General features: G+C 48.3%; 2 protein-coding genes and 1 pseudogene across 2 annotated transcripts in view; 2 read left to right on the top strand and 1 right to left on the bottom strand.

Moving 5' to 3' along the window:
- The window catches only part of FPR1 (formyl peptide receptor 1), a 102,511-nt gene that overhangs the window by 61,302 nt on the left and 18,303 nt on the right, over window positions 1–22,906 (top strand). The window lies entirely within an intron of this gene.
- LOC101518736 (adenylate kinase 4, mitochondrial-like) lies at window positions 4,059–4,600 on the bottom strand (annotated as a pseudogene).
- LOC101518976 (vomeronasal type-1 receptor 4-like) lies at window positions 10,088–11,068 on the top strand. The gene has a single exon (XM_004597127.2). The coding sequence runs from the start codon at window positions 10,088–10,090 to the stop codon at window positions 11,057–11,059; it is 972 nt and encodes a 323-aa protein (XP_004597184.2). The 3' UTR covers window positions 11,060–11,068.

The raw sequence follows: 22,906 nt of genomic DNA, 5'->3' as shown, positions 1-22,906 counted from the left end.
AACCCAAGAGCACTGGTCATTTTTCCAGCCTTGGAGTTGCCTTGTGATAAATTTTGATGTTGCCTCCTGAGTTACACAGTAATTTGAGACATCAGACTTGGAATGCCTGTGCAGACGGTGCCCAGAATGAAGACCTGAGTCAGCCTATGGCTCCTGAGAGAACCTTGCCTGGCATCACCTTGGATTACGAGTCCCTGCTAGGTGTACAGAGAGAACAAGTGATGGTGTTGGATATCCACAAGAAATCTCGAAACTAGAACTGTCCATGAACTGACGTTGTAACCCTTCCTGAAATGTATCAGCAATCATACTAAGTAAATCACGGAACAGATGGTCTCCTCCTGGTTCTCCTACAAGTTGAGGCTAGAATGTCAAGCTTAAGTTGAAGCCAGATGACACAGTATGCTCTGGACTCGAGCTTTCTCCAGAATACATAAGGATTTACACTGTGTTTTGGAGGTACCAAAATCATGAAACCACTGTGGCAGAGGACACAAAATGCACTAAAGTAGCCAATCCCCATGGTGGGGTCAGGGGAGGGTGGGCAGGATGGGCTGATGCTCCATGTGGCTTCTGGAGGCTGTTTGAAGTTCCAGTGAAAGTCTACTTCTAACATTGCAGAATCCACTTCCAAGTCGGTCCTCAGGCTTAGTAGGGGCCTTAAAAAGCTTACAAGGGGAAACACCCATAGGTGACAAGTCCCATGCTGTTAGAGGATCCAACTTGTTCTGTCTCTCCCTTGATCGCTAGATCACCCACCCCAGTTCAAGACCACCATGTGTCAAAGATGTGTGATAGAGGGTACCATCACAACACACAAATCAACAGTAAGACTAATATATAGGAAGCAGAAAGGGAACCACAATGTAAACCTGCAGGGACATTGGCCCCTAAGCCAGAAGTTGTGAAGTTGGTGCCCCGTGGGAGGTCCCAGAGGCGTTCTCCACATCCAGGCTACAGTCCAGTATGCATCTCTTGGTGCAGACACGCTGGCCTTCACCTGAGTTGCTGAGTTCCTCAGGCTTAGGAAGCCTGTGTCCTCCGGGATGTCTTCAGCATCCAGGGCTCCAGGCATGATGGAGTCCTTCAGGAACGCAAACTTACAAAGTGACTTCTCAGGCTGGCATAGAAATGGGGGCACCAAGGGGCATGTCTACTGTAAGAAGTGACTACCCTGAGTCCAGCTATGATTTCGGACAGCTTGAAGACATACCGTGAACCACTTTAGCAATGAAGTGCCCCAGTATCTCCTATGCACAAATAAGGGATCTGATATGGCTTCCTTACACCTTAGGTGTGGGATCTCTTCATATAATGCCTTGTGGAAATCCCTACTCTGTGCCTCTTCTACTGGTACTCGGATTTTAACTGAGTCTTGGCAAAACATGAAGATCCTCTTGAAGTACACCTCAAAGCCCCGAAATACTCAGCTCTGCTCAGCATTACTTAAAACACCCTGAAACAAATGTGTGAAGATAGGGTAAAAAGATAATTCAGAGATTTGAATGACTATCTATACTTGGAATGTACTGCAAGTTTATCACGAGTTACTAGACTAATTTACAAAGGTCATGTCAAATTCTAACTTTCTGTCTGTATAGAGGGGAGACTAAACTCCGCACGAGTTACATTCTAAGTAAACTCCCGACTCGGCCACAAGTTCACTACCAGTTTGTGCTTACAAGAAGGCTTCTGTAAGAAGCGAATCCGTTCTGAGCCTTAATGCCACGTAACAGAAGCCTGACAAGCCCTTGTTCTTCCAGACTAGGCTTTTGGCACGACCTCATGTGTCAGGATGCTAGGGTTGGGAAAAGAGAACATTAACTTAATGAATACAGCATCCTTTTGCTTATCAATTGCTGTTGGGACACAACACTCAAAACATGTTATCCTTGGACGTTGTATGGCTTCAAATCTTAGTTTTTCAAAAGACATTGAGGCAAATGTCAAGACAGAGAGGCTGACAAACAGCCCGTGGGGTCGGGAAACTTGAGTACATCCTTTTCCTTCACTTCATAGTATCTGTGTGGCTCAATGCGCTTGTGGTTCAAGAAGGTTCCATTGCCTGAGCCAAGCTCATTGATGCAGGGCCTCACCCTGCGTCCCACGGTGCCATCTGCGCGGGTGTACTCCACCAGGCGGTACTGAAAGACGGCATGCTGCTTGGAACACGAGGGATGGTCGATGGGGAGGTGTGCGATGCGGCGGGAGTGCGATTCACGTGACGTCTGCCCGTGTGGGCGGGGCTCCGAGGGCGGCAGTGCTCAGTCTGCAGGTTCGAATCCTGGCTGCTCCACTTTGCCTACTTGTGACCTGGGAAAGCAGAGGTGGACGGGCCACGTCCCTGAGCCCCTCCCAGGAAGAGGCTTCTGGCTTTGGATCAGCTCAGCTCCGGCTGTTGAGCCCATTTGGGGAGTGAAGCAGCAGGTGAAAGGTTTGTCTTTATTTAAAGCAGGTAGCTTGTCAAGCCTATTCGTGGCCGTGCATTGCATGTGGGCCGCCGAGTGCACAGCAGTGGGGAATTCTTTAGCCAATTCACGGGTGTTAACGCGGCTGTCGGAGATGTTCTTTAGCAACCATCTACAGCCGACCTAAACGAGAAAGTGGGACACAGAGCTGTGCCCCAACGGTGTGGAAATCCGAAGTGACGTGAGTGAAACGCTGCGCTAGCAGCCGGCTGCTTCTCCATTTAATTTTTGAAATCCCTGAAAACAGCCGGGAACTTCTAGAAATGGTCCTCCAGCCCTTCCGTGAGGTGGCTAAACAGGGGCTCGGCGAGGAGGACCTGCCCAGCTCACCCAGATCGCGAAGTAGCCCGGGGCAGGGACTCGAACCCCTGTTCTCCCTGCTCCCGAGGAGGCCCAGGAAGCCGAGAAGGGGCCGAAAACGAAAACGGAACCCTCCCTGCCCGCCGGTCGGGAGGAGGGTTTCCATGGTGACGGCAAACAAGGCCCATCAGGAGAAGGTGCCTGCCAGGGGGCTGCCACCCGCACCGCCACCATGATCCCCCCAGCCGACTCTGCACAAGTATGACACTCCCGCGTTGCTAGCAAGGCATTCCTCATTTTCACTGTGTGATACTTTTCACTTATAGCTGTTCACATAGAAATACAAAAATCACACCTACTGACACAGGAAAACCACTTGGGGTTCCATTTCTATGTACGCCGTGATTTCCCATTGGAAATTACAAATACTAACCTTTCTGAAGATACGCAACTGTGTCGCTTTCCCCCAGTAACTGCATACGGTTTTATTTCTATGCTGAGATCTTTACGACTTTACAAAGGCGGACGCTCCCTCCGCCCCCTCATTTTTCAGGATTCCTAGTTTGAGGTGTATAATTTCTCACAGTAAAAGCAGCATTCTGAGCTCATGAGGCCGTGCAGCGTTCGAAGGCAGACCCTTTGCACAGAAATTACAAAACAGAGCAATCACTACACTCACAGTTCTTCATCGAACACGATGAGAAAGTTTTAAAATAAAAACGGTCTTAAAAATAGGATCAATGTTTCATTCCAAAAGTTCCAAAAAGCAAAGTTTTTTTGGAGCATGGATACCGAGAAGTAACCACTCTCACTTGGGAAAACCACTCGTGGATGCACACACAATCAGGGAATCACCCAGTGAGAGCAACAGCTTCATTCCATTGTCATGAGGGCCACACATCCGCTAGTACCTGAGACAAAGCCTGGGACACAGCACCTATGTGGTTCAACAGCCGTGGGGTTTGGGGAAAACCTGGAAGCGCTGCCGTTGTGGGTGAAAGGAGGCTGCTATGGCAGCAAGATGGCCGTCAGCAGGCAGCCGGAGCTCGGGTTCGACACCACTTCAATGCCAGCCTATACTTGCTTCCTTGGGCAGGGCTAGCCACATGTGGAAGGAGACTCTTCAAAGGCAGGGGCGCCTCATTGTGAGCTCTTTCTACTCGCTTCACCATGTAAACTGGATAAGATGCTGCAAGGTGTCGCAGCTAGCTTCTAAGCTGGACACGGCACCAATACTGCACACACAACTGAATGATGACCACATCTTCCTGGTTCCTCCACTGAGCAGGCTCAGAATGCCTGTCTGGATTTGACGGGTGTGATCTTGTTTGAGAAAAGCGTGTAAACAGAAAGCCAAGTCTTATTAGTCTCCGTCCCCTAAAACAAATACTCCTCGGCTCTTGTATAGCTCAATGACTGGCTTCGCGGCGTCCTTATAGCATCTTAGCTGGGCAGCAACCACTTTAGGTTTATCTTCCTCTTGATGACATCACTGGGGAACCATTAATCCAACAATTCCAAGCACATGAGGCGGGTTGAAGTCCACGTTGTATACTCTTCCGCTGGGAGAGTGAACAACAGCTGAGCCGATCTCTCCACGTCTCAAATGGAATGTTCAAAGTGATCACTAGATCCAGGTCACAAATTTTGTCTAAAGCTCCAGCCTGTACTAGTACCCTCGGAAAACCAGCCAGAAGCCAGTGCTGGCCACTCCTGCTCTCCAGGTCTGAGAGTGTCAGGCATGTGATGACATGATCTGGGACCAAATGGCCTCTCTCTAGGTATTACTTGGCCATACCACCAACTTCCGTGCTGGCCTTGATGTTCTCCAGCAAGAACAGAGAACTCAGTGGGTTCTCGCGAGCTCGGCACATGCGCAGTTCACTGTTGTCCCCTGCAGTCCTAAAGCGTTTGCCACCATGTACAAAATGGCGCCTGACGTAGAGTTCTTGATCTGTTGGCTGCCAGGTCTGAGGGCTACCCAGACCTGTCTTGGGTGGAACCTGTAGAATGCCACGTTGCTGCAGTTCACTGAGTCAGAAATGAGTTCACTCCCAGCTCAGCGTATGCTCAGTCCTTTCCCTTGGCTTTGCCTCCTTACGCAAAATGGTGCCCAACTCAGTTGTAGAGGGCTGATCAGGCTATGAAATCCACCCTGTTCTTGCACTGCCCGTCTGTGATCTGCTGCTCTGTCTCTGCTCCTGGTCAAATCGAATGGACCAGCAGGACGGATGGTTCTTTGTCTGGGTTCACCTCCCAAGCTCCCAGTGAAAGCCCCTTCCCACCTGGTTGATGGTGGAGTTCCAGCTGCTGGTGGAGTTCAGATCGCCGTTAGCTGAATGCTGCTGGAGTATCAGTCACTGCAACACCACACCGTTGTGTCCGCAGCTTTCCTGTGTCTGTCAGTCTCCAGGTACCCTCTGCTGTTGTTCTGTCCTCTCCTATTTCCTGGAATGTGTCTTCTCTGATTCATCCTGATTAAATGTTTCTCCGTCCGTTTAAACGTGTCCTTACCCTATTCTGCCATTTTGACTCTCCAGGAATCTCTTTCTCCGTCACATAACCTGGCTCTGTCCTTTCCCACTCACCCTGCCAGCTGCCTAGCTGCTTAAACCTACCCACAAAGGATGCGAGGCAGGCTGACATCTTTCTAGAACCATGCTCCTTCCAGGGACCAGGTGCCTGCCTCTGTTTAGCCACAGCATCTGTTGGTAAGGCCATACATTGGGAGGCTCCAGATGAGGTCAGGCCTGGTCATCTTGCTGATGGAATCAGAGTAATGAATGAGGAGCTAGGTGTTCATATTTTGACGCTCGAGCTGAAGAATGCTGCTGTTGAGTTGCTTGATAAACTCGGCACCCATACATCCTGAGTCAGTGATTAGTCTTAAGATCCCTGGGGGAGGGGCTGGGGTAGACCCTCCCTAGGACGGTCTTAGGGTCTTGCTCTGATGTGGTTGGCAGATGAGGCTTGAAACCAATAAGGGAGGCTGGACTGAAGGAGTTCCTTGATTGAAGACTGGCCATCAAGTGCTTGCTGTTAATGTCAAGACCCAAATCCTTGCACACGGCTAAGGGTTGAACGGTGGCCACTACCCTGCCTGGGCAGTGCTTCCATTTGTGTTGGCAACCATCTAGAAGAGCCCAGGAGCTGGGAACCCAAACAATATATGCTGGCAGTAGATTAAGCCTGTGAAGGTGGATTATTCTGGACAAGCTGAATTTGCAGCTGTCTTGCTTATAGTTGCTACTTCAATGCATTGACTACTGGGGACAATCGATGCCCGCCTCTGAGAGGGAGGGTGCGGGAGCCAGCAGAGGGACTGAGCTGAGCTGCAGTGTAGAGCTCAGCAGCCTTAACTCGAGTGAGGATAACTTCCAAGACTCTCATGACTACCTGGCCATGGGGTTCAACCCCTTAAAACTATGAACATTACTGAGCTACCCGGGGAATGGAGGAACGTTAGGCTGGGCCTGTGGGACAATGTGAGGGGCTGACGGGTGAGCTGAGCTCCAAAGTGTGGCAGAATTCAGTGTGGATCATTCTGGCGACCCTTTGGGCACTGCTGAATCAAGATGAGGGTGGCTTATGTGAACAGGATCTTCCAGTTAAGACAGCTGAAGCAGGTACTTGAGAGCCAATCACAGCTTCTTTCCTGCAGGAATCATGTTCCACCGACTTCCCTCACTGCTCTGCTCAGCATCGATGAAGCGTGTTTTCCTAGAACTTGTCAGTATTCCCACTTCCAAGTTGATTTGCATTGTGTGGTCTGAATGCGTCCCGTGACCTCTCGTGTGTGTGTGTGTGTGTGTGTGTGTGTGTGTGTGGTTGACATTATGTTCTGCCTATACTCTCCTCTGAGGTCCTTTGGGGACACGTTCCCTGTTTTTATCTGAATGTTCAAACATGATGCAACTTTTGGATTGCTAAATCCAGGATTCACTTCTCGGGATAGAACTTGGGCAGCTTTGGATCCAGTGGGACACAAAGGCCTGGTACGTGAGGCAACACTTGACACACCTGTCGGAGATCTCAATGTGTCCTCAGAGGTCGTGAGAAGGGGATCTCCAAAGGCACCAGAGGCTTGTAATGGGCTTTCGTAACAGCAGCTGACAAAGCCTGTTGACATGTTCTCAGCTCCCCAGAGTGCCACCACAGATGAAATAATTGCAATTCCAAGGGGAAGGAAGGTTGCAGAAGTGCAAACCTTTATGGACCGGCCAGGCTGCGTTCCCTAATGATGCTGCCTGCCACAGCCTTTGCACTGAGCCCAGCCACTGTGGCAGAGCAAGAAACTTCGGTGAGTGTTTTCGGTTTCTGTCTGAAAGGCAGAGTTGGTAAAGCAAGTCTGTGTTAATGTTCAGGCGGCCTCTGGGAGAGCTGTTGTTCTGGGGGCAAAAACCAGCCACTGAGGGAGAGTTGCTCTTTAGCTTCGGGCTGAGCTAGCAGGAAGAGAAGGGTCCCAGCTCCCAAGCCCGTGCCTGGTGGCTTTTGATGTTGAAATCGGGCTCCGAAGGGCTGAAAGATTGATGTAATGGGCTCAGTCCACCATCCGTATCACCTTGCACAAGTCAGATTCCAATTGTAGGATTCTTGGGAGTGTGGTTAGAACTGCAGGCTTATACTCCAGACTCAATGGAACTATACAGAAACATCTAAGTCTGTTTAGGAACCATGATGTGAACTTGCTGCTGAAGTTTAAAATGCACTTTTGTCAGACTCAGCTTGTAACCCAGGATGGAGGCAGTGCCCACCTGTGTGCTGGCTGACTGTTGAGCAATGAGGCATCTCCTCCACGTTCAAGTTAGCAGCACACACTAGGGAAGGAATGCTGAATACAGCTGGCCCCGCTGGCCGTTATCTCGTGCCATTTCCTCTTAATAGTCTAATAGCCAAGCTGATCAAACATTTCCCCGTTTCCACGTATGTACGCACACTTCATATTCTCAAGACTTCTTGTAAATGTCTGTGCACTGTTATTTGTCATAAATCTTGTTTCACTTTCAAGGTAGTTTCAGTTAGCTTCAGCGCGTATCTACACAAGTATACAGCCTGAAATAAGTACCTGGATCCCCACTGAGCCAACTTCCAATCGCAAAGTAATGTTTAATGTGTTATAAATCAGAGCAAAATTAATGTTCATAATCGGGACAGGTCAGTCGCACCTGTGTTCCATAAACTTCCTTCTGGTACAGACACAAAAAACAGGTCAAACACGCATTTTTATTGAGTTATAAATGCACAGCTCACAGGAACTTCACCAATGAAAGGCCGGTGAGTGCAGCGTCCGGATCAAACAGCAAAATACTGCCACCTTGTGCCCCTTCCTAGTACTACATCCAAGATTGCAGTTCTGTTGGGTGTCACCTGTGGAATTTTGGAACATACTTTACATACATTCTGGCATTTTGGAGATTAAATCATTTTTGCCTGTCTTTTTCCTTTGGTGTAAATGGAATTCTATATCCAAAAGCATCTTTTTAAATCCCGTGATGTTTGAATGTGGTGTTGACGTTCATTGTATGGGAAGGTTGTATTTGTATAATGTTACTGTAAACGTACGGGAGTGCACGGTGTGCGTATAAAACAGTGAATGGAGCTATCCTACCGCTAGTGGGGATGTCGGTGGTCTTCAGGTTGATGCTGTTATCACCAATGCTGGTATATAAATTCTGGAATCATTGGTAACACATACAAATTTACCTGGGTGGATCTGGAAGACAAATTGTTGGCGCATGTGTTTATGCTTGCCTGGGTTGCACCACTTACCGCCAGTGTGTGAGGGTTTAATCCACATCCTTTCCATTGCTGGCTATTGCAAATTTTCATTTTTCATCCATTTGAAAGGCATAGGGACGTTTTCCTTTTGCCATTTCACTCCCCCCAATGCCCACGATGTTGGAGCTGGGCCCAGCTAAAGCCAGGAGGGTAGACCTGAATCTGTGCCTGCCATGTGGAGAGGGCAGGGACCCAGCTCCTCAAGCCACCACCTGCTGCTTCCCACAGAGCAGGAGGTTGAACTGGGGTGGAGCTGGGACTTGACACGAGGCGTTCTAGTGTGGGAAGCGGGCATCTCAACAGGTGTCTTCGCTGAGCTGAAAAGTAAGAGGACAGAGAAAGCAGTGGTGTGGTGAAGGGGCAGCTGAAGGGAGACAGTGGACTGTCTGCTGGGCCCGTCCACACAGCCAGGGCTCAGTGAGACAAAGCCAAGAGCCTGCGACTCCATTGAGGTCTTCCAGCAAGGGACCAACACTTGAGCCTCCCGAGAGTTGCTTTAATGGAAAGTTGGATCTGAAGCAGATGAGGGGCTAGAGCCCAGGCACTCCTCCGAGGTGGTGACTTCATTGCCGTGCCGGTCACCTGTCCTATGCCATTTGCTCTCTGCTTGGTGTGTGATCATACCAGGTAGTGATTTTATGTGAATTTTCATGATAACGAAGAACACTGAACATGTCCCACATTTAACAACAGACTATTTTGGAAGCCACTGTTGAACTGTTTTGCCTGTATTAAATTCTGTGTGTTCTTTAGGGAGTCTTTGCATTAAATACAGTCTTGTGTGTGCCACACCTGTCTGCTTTGAACAGACCCAGCTCTTAACACGATCTAGTTTGTCATTTCAACCGTAGATAATGTGTTTTGTGCTGTTTAAGCATCATTCGCTTATTCTTTTTTTTTTTTTTTTGAGTCAGATGTACACAGAGGAGAGACAGAGAGGAAGATCTTCACTCCCCAAGTGGCTGCAACAGCCAGAGCTGCACTGATCTGAAGCCAGGAGCCAGGAACTTCCTCCAGGTTTCCCACGCGGGTGCAGGGTCCCAAGGCTTTGGGCCGTCCTCGACTGCTTTCCCAGGCCACAAGCAGGGAGCTGGATGGGAAGTGGAGCTGCTGGGATTAGAACCAGTGCTCATATGGGATCCCGCACATTCAAGGTGAGGACTTCAGCCACTAGGCCGTAGCACTTGGCCCATTCACTTATTCTAAGATCATAAATATTTCATAAAATTTCTATTGTCTATCTTCAAAATTCAGACCAGCAACAATCTGACTTGTTGTGGTGTGGACAGTACCTACTGCGGTCTGTTAAATTTCTGTGTCGAGAAGATATCGGTTTAGTCTGGCAATATTGGATTTGGTTTCTTTCCGTTTGCTCATTGCTTCCCCCGAAGCACACCACCTCACGCCTCCAGTGGATTCGGAATTAACTGGAAATTCCCCACCACCATGTACATCTTGCTATCTGAAGTTACTCTTGGTGTCAAGATCCTCATGTTTTTGCTGAGAGAACCGATCGCGATCATTTGAAGGCGAGTGGAGGGATGGTCCTCAGGGATTTCTTCAGCGGAATGGTGTGTTTAGCACAGAACACTGTCGGGATCCTGGGCAATTTCTCTGTCCTTTGCTACCACACGTTCTTTCACGACTCCAAACACAAGTTCAGGCCTACGGACTTGATTCTCAAGCAGCTGATGATGGCCAATTGCCTGTTGCTTCTTTCTACCGGAGTTCCCCATATGACGACAGCTTTCGGGTTCAAACATCTCTTCATTGACCTCACATGCAAACTCACTTTGTATGTTCAGAGAGTGGGCAGGAGTGTATCCGTGAGCAGCATCTGCCTCTTGAGTGTCTTCCAGGCCACCACGATCAGCCCGCTAAGCTCCCGCGGGAAGGATCTCAAAGTGAGAGCCACAAAGCACCTTGGGTTCTTCATTTCCCTCTGCTGGGCGCTGTGCATGGTGACCAGCCTGGTTTTTTCTTTGTTTGACTCCAACACATGGAATAGCAAAAACGTGACAAAGAAAACGTTCCTGGCACTGTGTTCTGTGGAACAGAACCGAGTGTCCGGCTCGTTGTACGTGGCACTGATTGTGTTCCCTGAAGTCGTGTTCTCTGTGCTCATTATCTGGTCCAGTGGCTCCATGATGCTCATTCTGTATAGGCACAAGCAGCAGGTGCGACACCTACATGAATCTCGGCTGTCTCCGGGCTCCTCCCGGGAAGTCCGAGCCACGCAAAGCATCCTCGCCCTGGTGTGTATCTTTGTGTGCTCCTACACGCTCTCCTGCGTCCTCAACGCATACCAAGCCATCTTAGATGATCTTAGCTGGTGGCTGGTAAGCATCAATGAACTGAATACTGGGGTTTTCCCCACTGTTAGCCCCTTTATCTTCATGAGCCGTGACTGCCGTGTGTCTAGATTCTGCTTTCATTGCGTTAAGAACACAAAACTCCATGTCAGAAAGCCACAAGTTGAATTCATCTCTCCTCACCTGTTACCATCCAAATAGATATTTATGGAAGAAATACTTGGCTCTCTAAACTTGGGTGAATGTTGGTTGAATGGGAGACATATGTCCCTCCAGGGACGTGGCAGAGGTGATCACAGCAGATTCTCCAATTTGATGCCTTGTGAAATACCCCTCAGGCAGGTGCTGTGGCAGCCAGACTGCAGGAACTGTCTTTCCAAACCAGCACATTCGTAGAAAATGTTGCTAGGAGCACATACAGTGAAGGAGGTTGGAAGACAATTCTCCATGAGCTTATCACATGCTGGCCTTCTGAGCAGCTTTGGGTGTTGACTGCGTCTTGTTAGATGTTGGTGTGAACCCCAGCCTTGGGAGTTGGAAGCAGTAGGCAGACCTGTTCCTACCTAGAATAAAGGTGATTTCTCTTTTTTGAACAAAAAGTGTGGAGGTTGTTCAGGGATTGTCTAGAAGAGGCAATTTTCCTCTCGAATTTTCCCATGCTTAGGGGATGCTCTGTAGGATGCAGCCCTGCTCCGTGTGAAGTTTCCATAATAACAGCATGGGGTGCAGGGCTGCAAGGCCACGGGGCAGTTGGAATGTTCGTTCTGCCTGCTGTGTCATAACAAAGGCCTTGCAATTCAATGTCTGACTGTTCCTGTCTTCTGCCGCAATCTATGAGCAGGTGTCAGGCTTAACTCAGACTTCCAGAGTTTCCAAATGGAATGTTACGTGTTACTGAATACAACTTATGTAGCTCCCTAACTATTCTATTACATTGGACTGATTGTCCACGTCGTAATTCATCAAGATTCAGGCTCAGGGGTGCTCTTGGGAGAACCACTTGGTGTGTGCCCCGCTGGAAGAGAATGTGGAGTCAGTGGGAGGGGGGCTATGGAACAGCTAAGAGCATGGCTGGAAAGTGTTCCACTGCCCAGGTCACAGGAGAAATGAGAGGCTCCACGGGCAGGTCACAGGATCGGGAGGCAAAGCAAGTGCTTTAAGAGAATATTAATCATGTCTTTAGATGCACTGCACACCCTTACAAACCTTCAGGTTTTCATCAGGCATTTTCAGACTGCAATTGACTGAGGAAAACTAAAGCCATCGTGAGGGGCTACAACGTGAGACACGTGGTGTAAAATTAAAAGGGACTAAACTGTGCAACAAGTGAAGGGTCTTGGGGGTGTTAGGATTTGGGTGGAGAAGGAATGTGACAGCCCAGGAGGCATTAGACATTCCACCGTTAGCCAGTATCCAGCTAAGGTGGAAACGGCGAGTGAAGAGCTGTGTTTCGGTGTGAGGAAGGGCGATACAGACGTCGTGTGTTGAGTGTAGTGTAGGTGAAGGAGTTGGAGCCTGAGACAGTTAGCTTGGTGGGGAGAGGCACGATGGACACAGGCCAATGGAGCGAGCTGAGGAGGATGGACTGGGTATGGCTAAGGGATCAGTAGGAGAACATGGACTGCAGGGCTTGGAGAGGCCAGACTCATGGGGAAACTGAAGAGGAAATCATTCCTCAAAGTGCTGGGCAGAGGACTGAGAAAAGAGGCTTGAGTGATGCTGGACCCGAGCACAAATCCAGCGCAAGAGGCAGGAGGACATGACAGTTGGCAAGAACAACTGAAGAGGATGTTTCACACGAGGCTCCTGGTTGGGTTCCAGGGATGGGTGGGGTTGAGGAAGTTGACCGGATTTCTACATTTCTACACGGGAGATACAAGAAAGTGCTGTAACAAGAAGGCCTCTCGGGGCTCCTGAACGCCTCTCCGTTCCTGGAGCTTGCGCCTCCACCTGCTGCTTGCTGCCACATCAGCAGGCTGTGCTAACACATCTCTCGGGGCTCCACGTCCATGCCCACGTCATGTGAAGGTACAGATGTAGTGCCGTCCACCCATGGTCGTGGGTATCTTTCAAGGCCAGACCTGCCTGCTTGGCTCTTTATGTGTAATGGGCTGATCACCCCTTATCTGTATCATGAAAAATGTGAACTCTACTCCTATAAACTGACGATAAAAGATCCTTGATCTCACCGATCATTGAAACACAGCCATGCCTGAAAATTAGTGATTCTGTCTCGCCCCTGCTCAGAACTCCACTGTGAAACTGACCCTGCCGCCTGCCCCCTGGCAGTCCACCAGAGAAGGCATGGCACCTATGCCCCAGCCTCTGACTCCGGAATCATGTCTGCAACCTGGCATGCAGGCTCCGTAGCTGCTATGGGGAGCCATGCACACTTCCCAGGGCACAAGTCTTATCCTGTGTGCGTTTGTGAGTGGTGTGTGCTATGGGACAGATGAGCTCCTCAGCAAAGAAACAGTGTTCAGTCTACATTTAAACTAGGGTTTTGGTAGGTATGGGGGTGTAGTCTGCTCACCATACCCCTCTTCCCATCCTCTCCTCTGGAGACGTTGCTAAGCGATGAGCTTGCTAAGTGTTGTGTTTCTCCCAAGGCTTGGTTACCTGGTGTTATCAGACTGCATGACCCCCTGGATCCTTGACCAGGAAGTTTCAGGGGTCATCTCTAGGCTGGATCTGGTGGAAGAGAGAGGAGTGTTAGGGACCCCTACAAGGTGTATGTATCATTCAGGCGTTATTGGGAGTTTCAATGATTTACAGAACAATTATCAAACTGGATTCAGTTCTATGTGGCGGTAAACAGCGAACTTATCCCTGGGAAGCCACTTAATCACTGTAAGACATGGGGTGTTTGTGAATTGACGTCACTGCGCCCTGGGAGATTGCTGTGGGGACATGAATGCGGCGGAACAGCAGAGGGAGACAGCCTGGGGAGAGACGTGCCTCTGCAAAAGTGATCCCCCAAATGGCAAAACTGTCAAGTCAATATCTTCCTAAATCTAGAAATCCACCAAGACAAACATCTGATAGTGTTTAAGAAAAAACAAAAACTGGACCTGCCTACAAACAATGGCATTTGTGGACGTCAACTTTTGTCTTTCTGACTGGCAGAGAAAAAGTTTTTAGTTCATCTTCCTCATCTTGTGTTTGAAACCACTTCTCTGGTAGGCTGGTCTATTTCAATAATTCACATGAATTGAATTACGTGATGGGGCTCTTACTGCTTTCTGCTCTCTGATGGGACCTCGTAACTGGGAGTCATGACGGCTCACGCTGGCTCACGCTGGCTCACGCTGGCTCACGGTGGCTCACGGTGGCTCACGCTGGCTCACGCTGGTTCACACTGGCTCACACTGGCCCATGCTGGCTCATGCTGGCTCATGCTGGCTGGCTGCTGCACACGGCTCAGCGGGTTACAGAGAGGCACAGGACGTGCCCGTGTGTCATCTCCCCAGCTCACGGAGAACCTAGGATCTGAGTGTGTGCTGTGGCTATGATAAATAAAGGTGCCATGTGTATTCACAACAAATCGGGACGTCCCGAGCCCTGCTGTCTTCACCACCAGTGCCTGAGAGTGAGTGTGACTCAGCCTCTGTGCAAGGTCTTCAGTTACAGCAGTTCTAGCCTCTATCCAGCAACAGTTTCTTGGGTTATAATCTACTTTGCACAGTCAAGGTCAAAAGTAACTTCTCCTACGCTTGTGTATGCTCTCTCCTCTCAGTGTCTGTTCAAATCTTTTTTAATTTTGATGACCTTACATAGTTGATTAGGGCACAAAGGGCCAAGGGCTACAGGAGACTGGGTAAGACCATTGTTTCCACAGTCTCTTTTTCCCTTCCTGTATCTGGGGGACAGGGGAAGATGAAGGGAGAAGCCACACCCACCTCCCACCCATCCCAGGGTCCCTGATGTGGGGCATGCTCCCAGGGCACTGCTCCAGTGGTTTTGATAGTTCCACAGTTCTGAATAGCTGCCAATTCCCCCATACCAAGCACAATGAAATCTCTTTGTTCACCTTAGCGTCTTGTTCAAATCTTTTGTTAACTTCTTATTGATTTTGTTAGATTGGCATGTTCTGTATATATTTTGGATGCAAGTCATTGTATCAAGTATATTTTTTTGCAGAATTTTTACTTTAGCCTGTGCAGTTTTCCTCATTTTTAAAAATGACATGTTAAGAAGATGGTAGCATCTTTCTTCTAAGATTTATTCATTTTTATTAGACAGCCAGAGATACAGAAAGAAGACGAGACATAGAGGAAGATCTTCCATCTGATGATTCACTCCCCAAATGGCCACAATAGCCGTTGAGCTGCGCCGATCTGAAGCAAGGAGCCAGGAGCTCTTCCAGGTCTCCCACATGGGTGCAGGGTCCCAAGGATTGGGGCCGTCCTCAACTGCTTTCCCAGGCCACAAGCAGGGAGCTGGATGGGAAGCGGGGCCATCAGGATTAGAACCGGAGCCCATATGGGATCCTGGCACATACAAGGCAAGGCTATCACACTGGGCCCAGATTGTAACATTTTATAACTCAGGTAGTCTGTTATCTCTTTCTTCTCTATGCTTTGTAAGAAATCTTTACCAAGTCTAAATTCACGACATTTTTTTCTGTTTTATTCTAGAAATTGTCTAGTTTCAACTCTTACGTTTGCACATCCAATTGCTTTGACAGCATTTGGTAAATGCTTTCTTTTTCCCATCATCCTCATGCTTTTCCCTAACTTCTTGGAAATATGCAGTTGGGGGTAGGGGAGGCCTATGGTAGCCAGACTTGGCGGAGGAAGCTGCATTCAGGCTGTCTAAGGGGCAGCAAAATCCAGTCCCTGCAGGTCGCTGCCTGCCGGGTCTGCACCAGCCAGAATCGGCCGGCAGGAGCTGCTGGTGGACATCAGCCCAGGCTCAGCGAGCGGCACGTGGGCGTTCTCACCTGCGGTTTCAGCCAGGAGGGTGGTTGGGTCCATGCCAGCCATGGCCTTGGTCTGACCTTGCCCTCACTGTCGTGGTCATCGGTGATGTGAACCATCTCTCTCTGTCTCAAGTAAAACGAGAAATGGCACACTACAAACTCTTAAAAAGCACCTTTCCTGCTGATTTTGACGTTTGGCCCAAAGTCACCCGCATGGTATCTGGAGCTGAGAAGCACGCGGGAGAGGAATGCGTGGGGAGAGCGCAGGTCAGTGGTCAGCGGTCAGAGGCGTTGGCCGGCTTGTACCGGGCTTGCACCGGGAGGAGCAGTGGCAGCGCCCTGGTTGGGACGGGATTCCGGCAAGAACCCCCTGGCTCCTCTGTCTCTGGAATGAGTGTTCTGGAATGCAGGGAACTTCCCGGATTTTTTTTTTTTTTTTCTGCCAGGTCCCCGGTTCCCATTACTTGGAAATCTCCTCTAGGGGGAGCTCAGAGGAAAACAACGAGGCGCCCTGGGCTGCTCACAGCGTGGTCACTGCTGGACCGACGGCGGACTTCCCTGTGTGTGTGGCAGCAGCCGCAAGAGGGCAATCGACGCCCAATTGCAGGTCCTGCGAGGACGGTCCAAGGTGGCCGCCTTGGCCCTCTCAGCCCGGTCCCTGCAGACTCAAGCCCGCTTAGGGACAGAGTTCGCTTCGTTAAGATGGGCTGCGCTCCTACGGCAAAACAGACTGGAGCATAACGGATTCTTCCCGAGTGTGAAACTTTGAGTATGACCTATGCCGCCACCCCTCCCACCACATCCCCCAAATGAATAAAAGATAAGCCTGGCTCTTAATGTACAGTGTTTAATTTGGGTGATTTCCCTTGTACACAAGAAAACAATTGGATGTACTCTGTTGTGTGTTGAATTTTCTTAGCGTACTGTCTAAGATTCATCTGTAGAGCTAATAAAAATAGTATTGCTGGAGAATTATTGACTGGCTCAATACACACTAATTGCATCCTATTTTAGATAAACCTTGGTATTATTTACAGATTTCAGCTACTCTGAGCAATGTTGCAATAAACATTGGTGAACATGTGAGCTGTTGAGTGTGTCCATATAGTTAAGTCTATTTACCCAGGCACACAGCTACTGAGTGGGAGACAATCTTCCAAAAAATATCGCAATAGGAATTTCAAGTATACCTAACAGTAAAGAAATAGAATGGGTCACCACCTTTAATAATTATATTTTGGGGCCCAGCACGATAGTGTAGTGGTTAAAATCCTCGCCTTGCACGCGCCTGGATCCCATGTGGGCGTTAGTTCTAATCTCGGCGGCCTCGCTTCCCATCCAGCTCCCTGCCTGTGGCCTGGGAAAGCAGTCAAGGATGGCCCCAAGCCTTGGGACCCTGCACCCATGTGGGAGACCCAGAAGAGCTCCTGGCTCCTGGCTTCGGATTGGCTCAGCTGCAGTCATTGCATCTGCTTGGGGAGTGAATCATTGGACGGAAGATCTTCCTCTCTGTCTCTCCTCCTCTCTGTGTATATCCGCCTTTCCAATAAAAAAAAAAAATCTTTAACAAAAAAATAGATTTTGCCATTTTACTTAGCCTCCTCATTCTTTTTTTTTTAATTTATTTTTATTGAAAAGTCAGATTTACAGAGAAAAGAAGATACAGAACTATCTTCTACCTGCTGGTTCACTCCCCAAGTGGCCGCAACAGCCAGAGCTGAGCCAATCTGAAGCCAGGAGCCAGGAACTTCTTCCAAGTCTTCCACGCAGGTGCAGGGTCCCAAGACTTTGGGCCGTCCTCAACTGCTTTCCCAGGCCACAGGCAGGGAACTGGATGGGAAGTGGAGCTGCCGGGATTAGAACCGGCACCCATATGGGATCCTGGTGCATGCGAGGTGAGGACTTTAGCCACTAGGCTACCATGCTGGCCCTAGCTTCCTCTTTCTTCTCTTCTGAAATGTTTTGAAGGAAATTGCGGAAATTCTATCATGAATCACTTCAGTTCTGTGTGTATGTCAGATAAGCATTTTAAAACAGTGGCCATCAAGGACCCGCCTTGGTCAGTGTTGGTGAGAAGCTGCTTCTAGGGACACTGCATCCGTATCTGAGGGCCTGGCTGGTGTCCCGTCTGCTCCCAAGTGCAGCTGCCTGCAGACGGGCGCCGTGGGAGACCACAGGGATGTCTCCGGGGCGGAGTCCCCATGGCTCCCAGGGGAGGCTGAGACGGAGTCCCCATGGCTCCCCTGGGAGGCTGAGATGGAGTCCCCAGGCTCTTGGCTTCAGCCTGGCTGAGTCCCAGCCACTGTGGGCATTAGAGAGCAAATCAACAGATGGAGATCTCTGTCAACGTTGCAAATAAAATGAAACTAAAAGTTTAAAGTCTAAACAATGGTAGCCACAATGCCATTGTCACATCCAACAAACGACGGTATTTCTTTCATTGGATTGAGGCTTCTTAGTCGAGTTAATTGGTTTCCAGAGACACAAAGCAATGTCTACCTGAGGTTGAGCGCTTGGCTTTGAAGCTCTGACGATAGTTAAGGGAAATCAGCTAAATCATACACTGTCTGTTTTTTAAAGATTTATTTATTTTTGTTGGAAATTCAGATTACAGACAGGAGAGACAAAAAGATTACTGGTTCACTCCCCATGTGGCCTCAATGGCCAGAGCTGCGCCAATCCGAAGCCAGGAGCCTCTTCCAAGCCTCCCCCACGGGTACTGGATCCCAAGGCTTTGGGCCGTCCTCTACTGCCTTCCCAGGCCAGAGGCAGGGAGCTGGATGGGACACGGAGCATCCAGCATATGAACCGGCGCCTTACTGGGATCCTGGCACATGTAAGGCAAAGGATTTCAGCCACTAGGCTACTGTGCCAGGCCCCATATACTCTTTCAATTTATCCTGGAAACAAGCACCTCGGGCATGCAAAAGGGCCCGTGTGTGCTGTTATAGCGCTGTTGGTAAATTCAAACAGTTAAAAACTATTTAAAAGCTCATTAATATGTAACTGGTTAAGTGTATCTTTTCACGTCTGTCTTTAACGTCAGAATTCAAAAGAATGAGTAACCTTCAGAAAATGCAAGCCAAGGAGATACTCCCAAATGTGTATTATGGCCAGTGCCACCCTCATACCAACTCCACATAAAAACATCAGAAGAAAACTGCAGACCAATGTTTCCCATAAGCATAGATACAAACAACAGCATAGTATTAGCAAATCAAGCCCAACCATGTAAAAATTATTATGCATTAATGTATAAAACAAAGCCTAAAATCGTATCCTACATTTGAAGCTTGGTTCAACATTGAAAATAAGGTATAGTCCGCAACAGTAATTAACAGAACCATTGGTGGTTAAACAATGTAGCAAACAAGCATCTGACAAAATTCAACATCAATACATGGTTAAAAAAAAAAAAACTCCCAGTAAACTCTAAGTAAGAATTTTCTCAACTTGATAAATGTATCTACCAAGACCCTACAGCTAGCATCACATTTAATAGGGACAAAGTTAAAAGTTTCCTATAAAGATCAAGAATAAGGCAAACACGTCCCCTCTCCTACTGCTTTTCAACATTTTCTGGAAAGCCCCAACACAACAAGACAAGAAAATGAAGGAGCTAAGTGAGAAACAGACCCATGCGCCTTTAGTCTGCTGATGAAGAGGCAGAATCAATGTGCAGCCGTCAGGATTCGATAGGAGATGAGGGGGAATTTATCAGGCAAATCGGCTCAAGTGATTGGTGCTGAGACGTTCCACCGTAAGCCATCTGCAGGCGTCTGCAAGGAGACCACTAGTAGAAGTCCCAGAGTCCAACGCCCAACCACCAGTGCAGAAACTGACCTTACCCGCTTGTCCACTGACATCATCCGAAACTGACGGAGAACTAGAACGGAAGGTGAGTTGCTGAGTCGCACTGAAGACCTAATGCCAGAAACAACTGGCATTGAGGTTCACAGAAAGTCCTGTTACCTGGGAGCTAGGCTGCAGGGCGTCTTCCCACGCACGGCTCCGGCCAGCACAGGCCTCAGCAGTCACCAGCCACGGGAGGTCCACACCCTTCACAGAACCAGGTCAGGGTGGATCCTGGAATGCTTTCTCCCTAAGATAAGAAACTTGGACCCTATAGCCACTTAAGCTGTATACCAGCCAGGTCTGTGTTCAAACAAAAATTGAAGTGTCAATGAAGTAGTCACAGGATGTGGTTAAGAACTTGCATTGTTTTAACATATTGTACTCAATACCATGTCAATTAATTCCATAATGTTGTAAATTGTTGTTGATGTGGTGCTGGGGCTTTTAATTGATCGGGATGATATTCTGCCAGCTCTACCTTCAGACCAGAGATGGTCTCCCCAAGAATCTGTTGAACTTACCTGGACAATAAGATGCTGGACTCTAGGCTTGGTATATGTTTGCAATGAAAGAATCTTGACTTAATTTGAACTGTAATATTGCAACAAGGTGGAGGAATCCACCATGGGGGGAGGATACGGGGAGGGGTTGGGGGAATCCCAGAGCCTATGAAACTGTCACATAATGCAACGTAATTAATAATAAATAAATAAATAATGTAATGACAACTTCACTTAACAAAAAAAAAAGAAAGAAAGAAAGAAAAGAAACTTGGACAAGCACGCTGCTCTCACTGTACCTTCATTTTGTTTGAGGTCCTAGGGTAATGAGATGAGAACAGTACTATTTGAGCGGGATAAATTGCCAGCTACTGGTGTTCCTGAAGAGGGAGGGACGGCGAGAGGACAGCTGACAGGCTCTGTCAAAGCCCACCCCCTTGGCTGTCCAACATCCTTGAGGGTTCTCCTCGGTCAGAGAAATCGCCGCATCCTTCCCGTTTTAGATCCTGTGACTCAATCAGATACAGACATGCTTACTTGGTGATAATTGTCTTGTAAGCTTTGAAAGAACCTTCAGTTTTGTTTTAAATTTATTTTAAAGAATTCTAGAAAGAGAAGGAGAGACAGTGAGAGGAACCTTTCATTTGCTGGTTCACTACACAGACGGTGATGACGTCCAGGGCTGGGCCAGTCGGGAGCTTCTTCCTGTCCTCCACGGGTAGAAGCCCAAGCCTTGGCGCCATCTTCTGCTGCTTTGCTTAGGCCGTTACCAGGGAGATGGATCGGAAGTGGAACAGGTGAGTTTCAAACCAGTGCCCATATGGGATGCTGAAGTCTCAAGCAGCTTAACCCACTACGCCACCATGCTGGGCCAGCCCTCAGCTTTAAGACCCCAACATTCAATGAGGCAATGGGTATCTAGAAAAAACTCCTGGTGAAGAAAAAACTGGAGAGTGTGCCATAGGCACTATTCTATCAACGAAGCCAGGGTGATCGGCAGGAGTATTAAGAAGTGCCTGTGTTGGCAGTGGAGGAGGGTTTAACTAGCCAATGTGGAAACCCTGGTTCTCCCATCTAGAGATTATCATCTATGGTTACCATCTTTTTCCTTTTACCCTTTTTTAAATTTTTACTGGAAAGTCAGATTTACAGAGAAAAGGAGCTAGAGAAACATCTTCCATCCACTGGCTCACTCCCCAATCCAAAGCCAGGAGCCTCTCCCAGATCTCCTACACAAGTGCAGGGTCCCAAGGCTTTGGGCCGTCCTCGACTGCTTCCGCAAGCCACAGGCAGGGAGCTGGGTGGGACATGCAGCAGCTAAGATACAAACTGGTACCCATTTGGGATCCCAGTGCATGCAAGGCAAGAATTTTAGCCACTAGGCTACCACACCAACCTCTTTTGCATTCTTTTTAGCCGCTTGTTTCCTGTGGCCATGCCTTCTTCAGAATTACATTGTGTGTGTGTGTGTATGTATAAACTTGAAAGTGTTTACAGGAGTCAAGAATGAGAATTAAAGGGATAGACTTCTGTGCAGGGCCTGGCATTGTGGCCTGGACAGGAAAAGGAGTAGAAAGTGGTGAGTACAGCAGTGATGTGATGAATTCTGATGACCTAATACTCATTCTGAGCTGTTTCTTTGCCAGCACATCAGGAAAGTGGAGGGCCATTTGTGCAAATGGTGTGGTACCATTGCAGATCGACTTATTCAGAATAGAGTCATGAGGGAACACCAGATGGACCACTGAAGTGGAAATTAAAAATGAGATATCACAATGCAATCCAGGAGGCTGGCTTTGTGATGTAGCAGATGAAACCATGTGCATCTTGTTGGGGTGATGGCTACGGTGCCTACTGCTCCACTTCTGGTCCAGCTCCCTGATAATGGGCTGAGAAAAGCAGTAGAGGATGGTCCAAGGGTTTGGGACCCTGCACCCGCATGGGAGACCCAGATGAAGCTCCTGGCTCCTGGCTCCTGGTTCCTGGTTTCTGGCTTCCCAGCCGGGGAGTGAACCAGCAGATGGAAGATCTCTCTTTGTGCCTCTCCCTTTCTCTCTGTAACTCTCAAATAATAAATGATTTTTTTTTCAAATGTAACCCACATGGGAATTTATAAATATTGTTCGCAGGATAGTAGGAATTCACTGGATATGGTTTGTTATAAAAGGTGGAGGTAATTATTCAGTTAAGGTTCTCACTTGCTACCTAGGTGATGCTACTACTTACTGATTCACTAATGCAATACACATATATAAGTCTTTATTTAAAAACGGGCACTATTTTACACATCAGCCATGCTGAGCAGCACAGATTCTAATGTCTGCCTGAAGCTTCCTTACATTCTCATGGAGAGAAACCACGCCAAGTGTTGTACACAATACATTTGACAGTTTGAATGAAGTGATCAAATTCCAGTAAAAATCACATTTTCTCAAAACTGAACGAGGAGGAAAAAAAGACCAAGAAGTCTTACAGCTATCATCTGAATTGAACTTGTAATTAAAAGCCTTCCCAGGAAGAAAGTCTAAGACCCCGTTGGCTTTATTGGAGAATTTTAGATGTATTTAAAAGACGTACCATCAGAAGAGAGAGCTCGTTTCTCTGTCAGTTTGATGTAAAACCTCACAATGACATTCAAGGAAAGTAGGAAAGCCGTCTTTTAGTAAACACAGAAACAGAAGAAATTCATTGACACTGATTTATAAACTGTGTCCCAACCAAATGAAGTTCATCCAAGAAATGCAGTGCTGGTTGGGTATTTTTAAATTAGTC

This window comes from Ochotona princeps, chromosome 16, assembly GCF_030435755.1.
Source record: "Ochotona princeps isolate mOchPri1 chromosome 16, mOchPri1.hap1, whole genome shotgun sequence".
Lineage (NCBI taxonomy): Eukaryota > Metazoa > Chordata > Mammalia > Lagomorpha > Ochotonidae > Ochotona > Ochotona princeps.
Note: the sequence above shows the minus strand (reverse complement) of the source record. Positions and strands in the feature narration are given on the sequence as shown.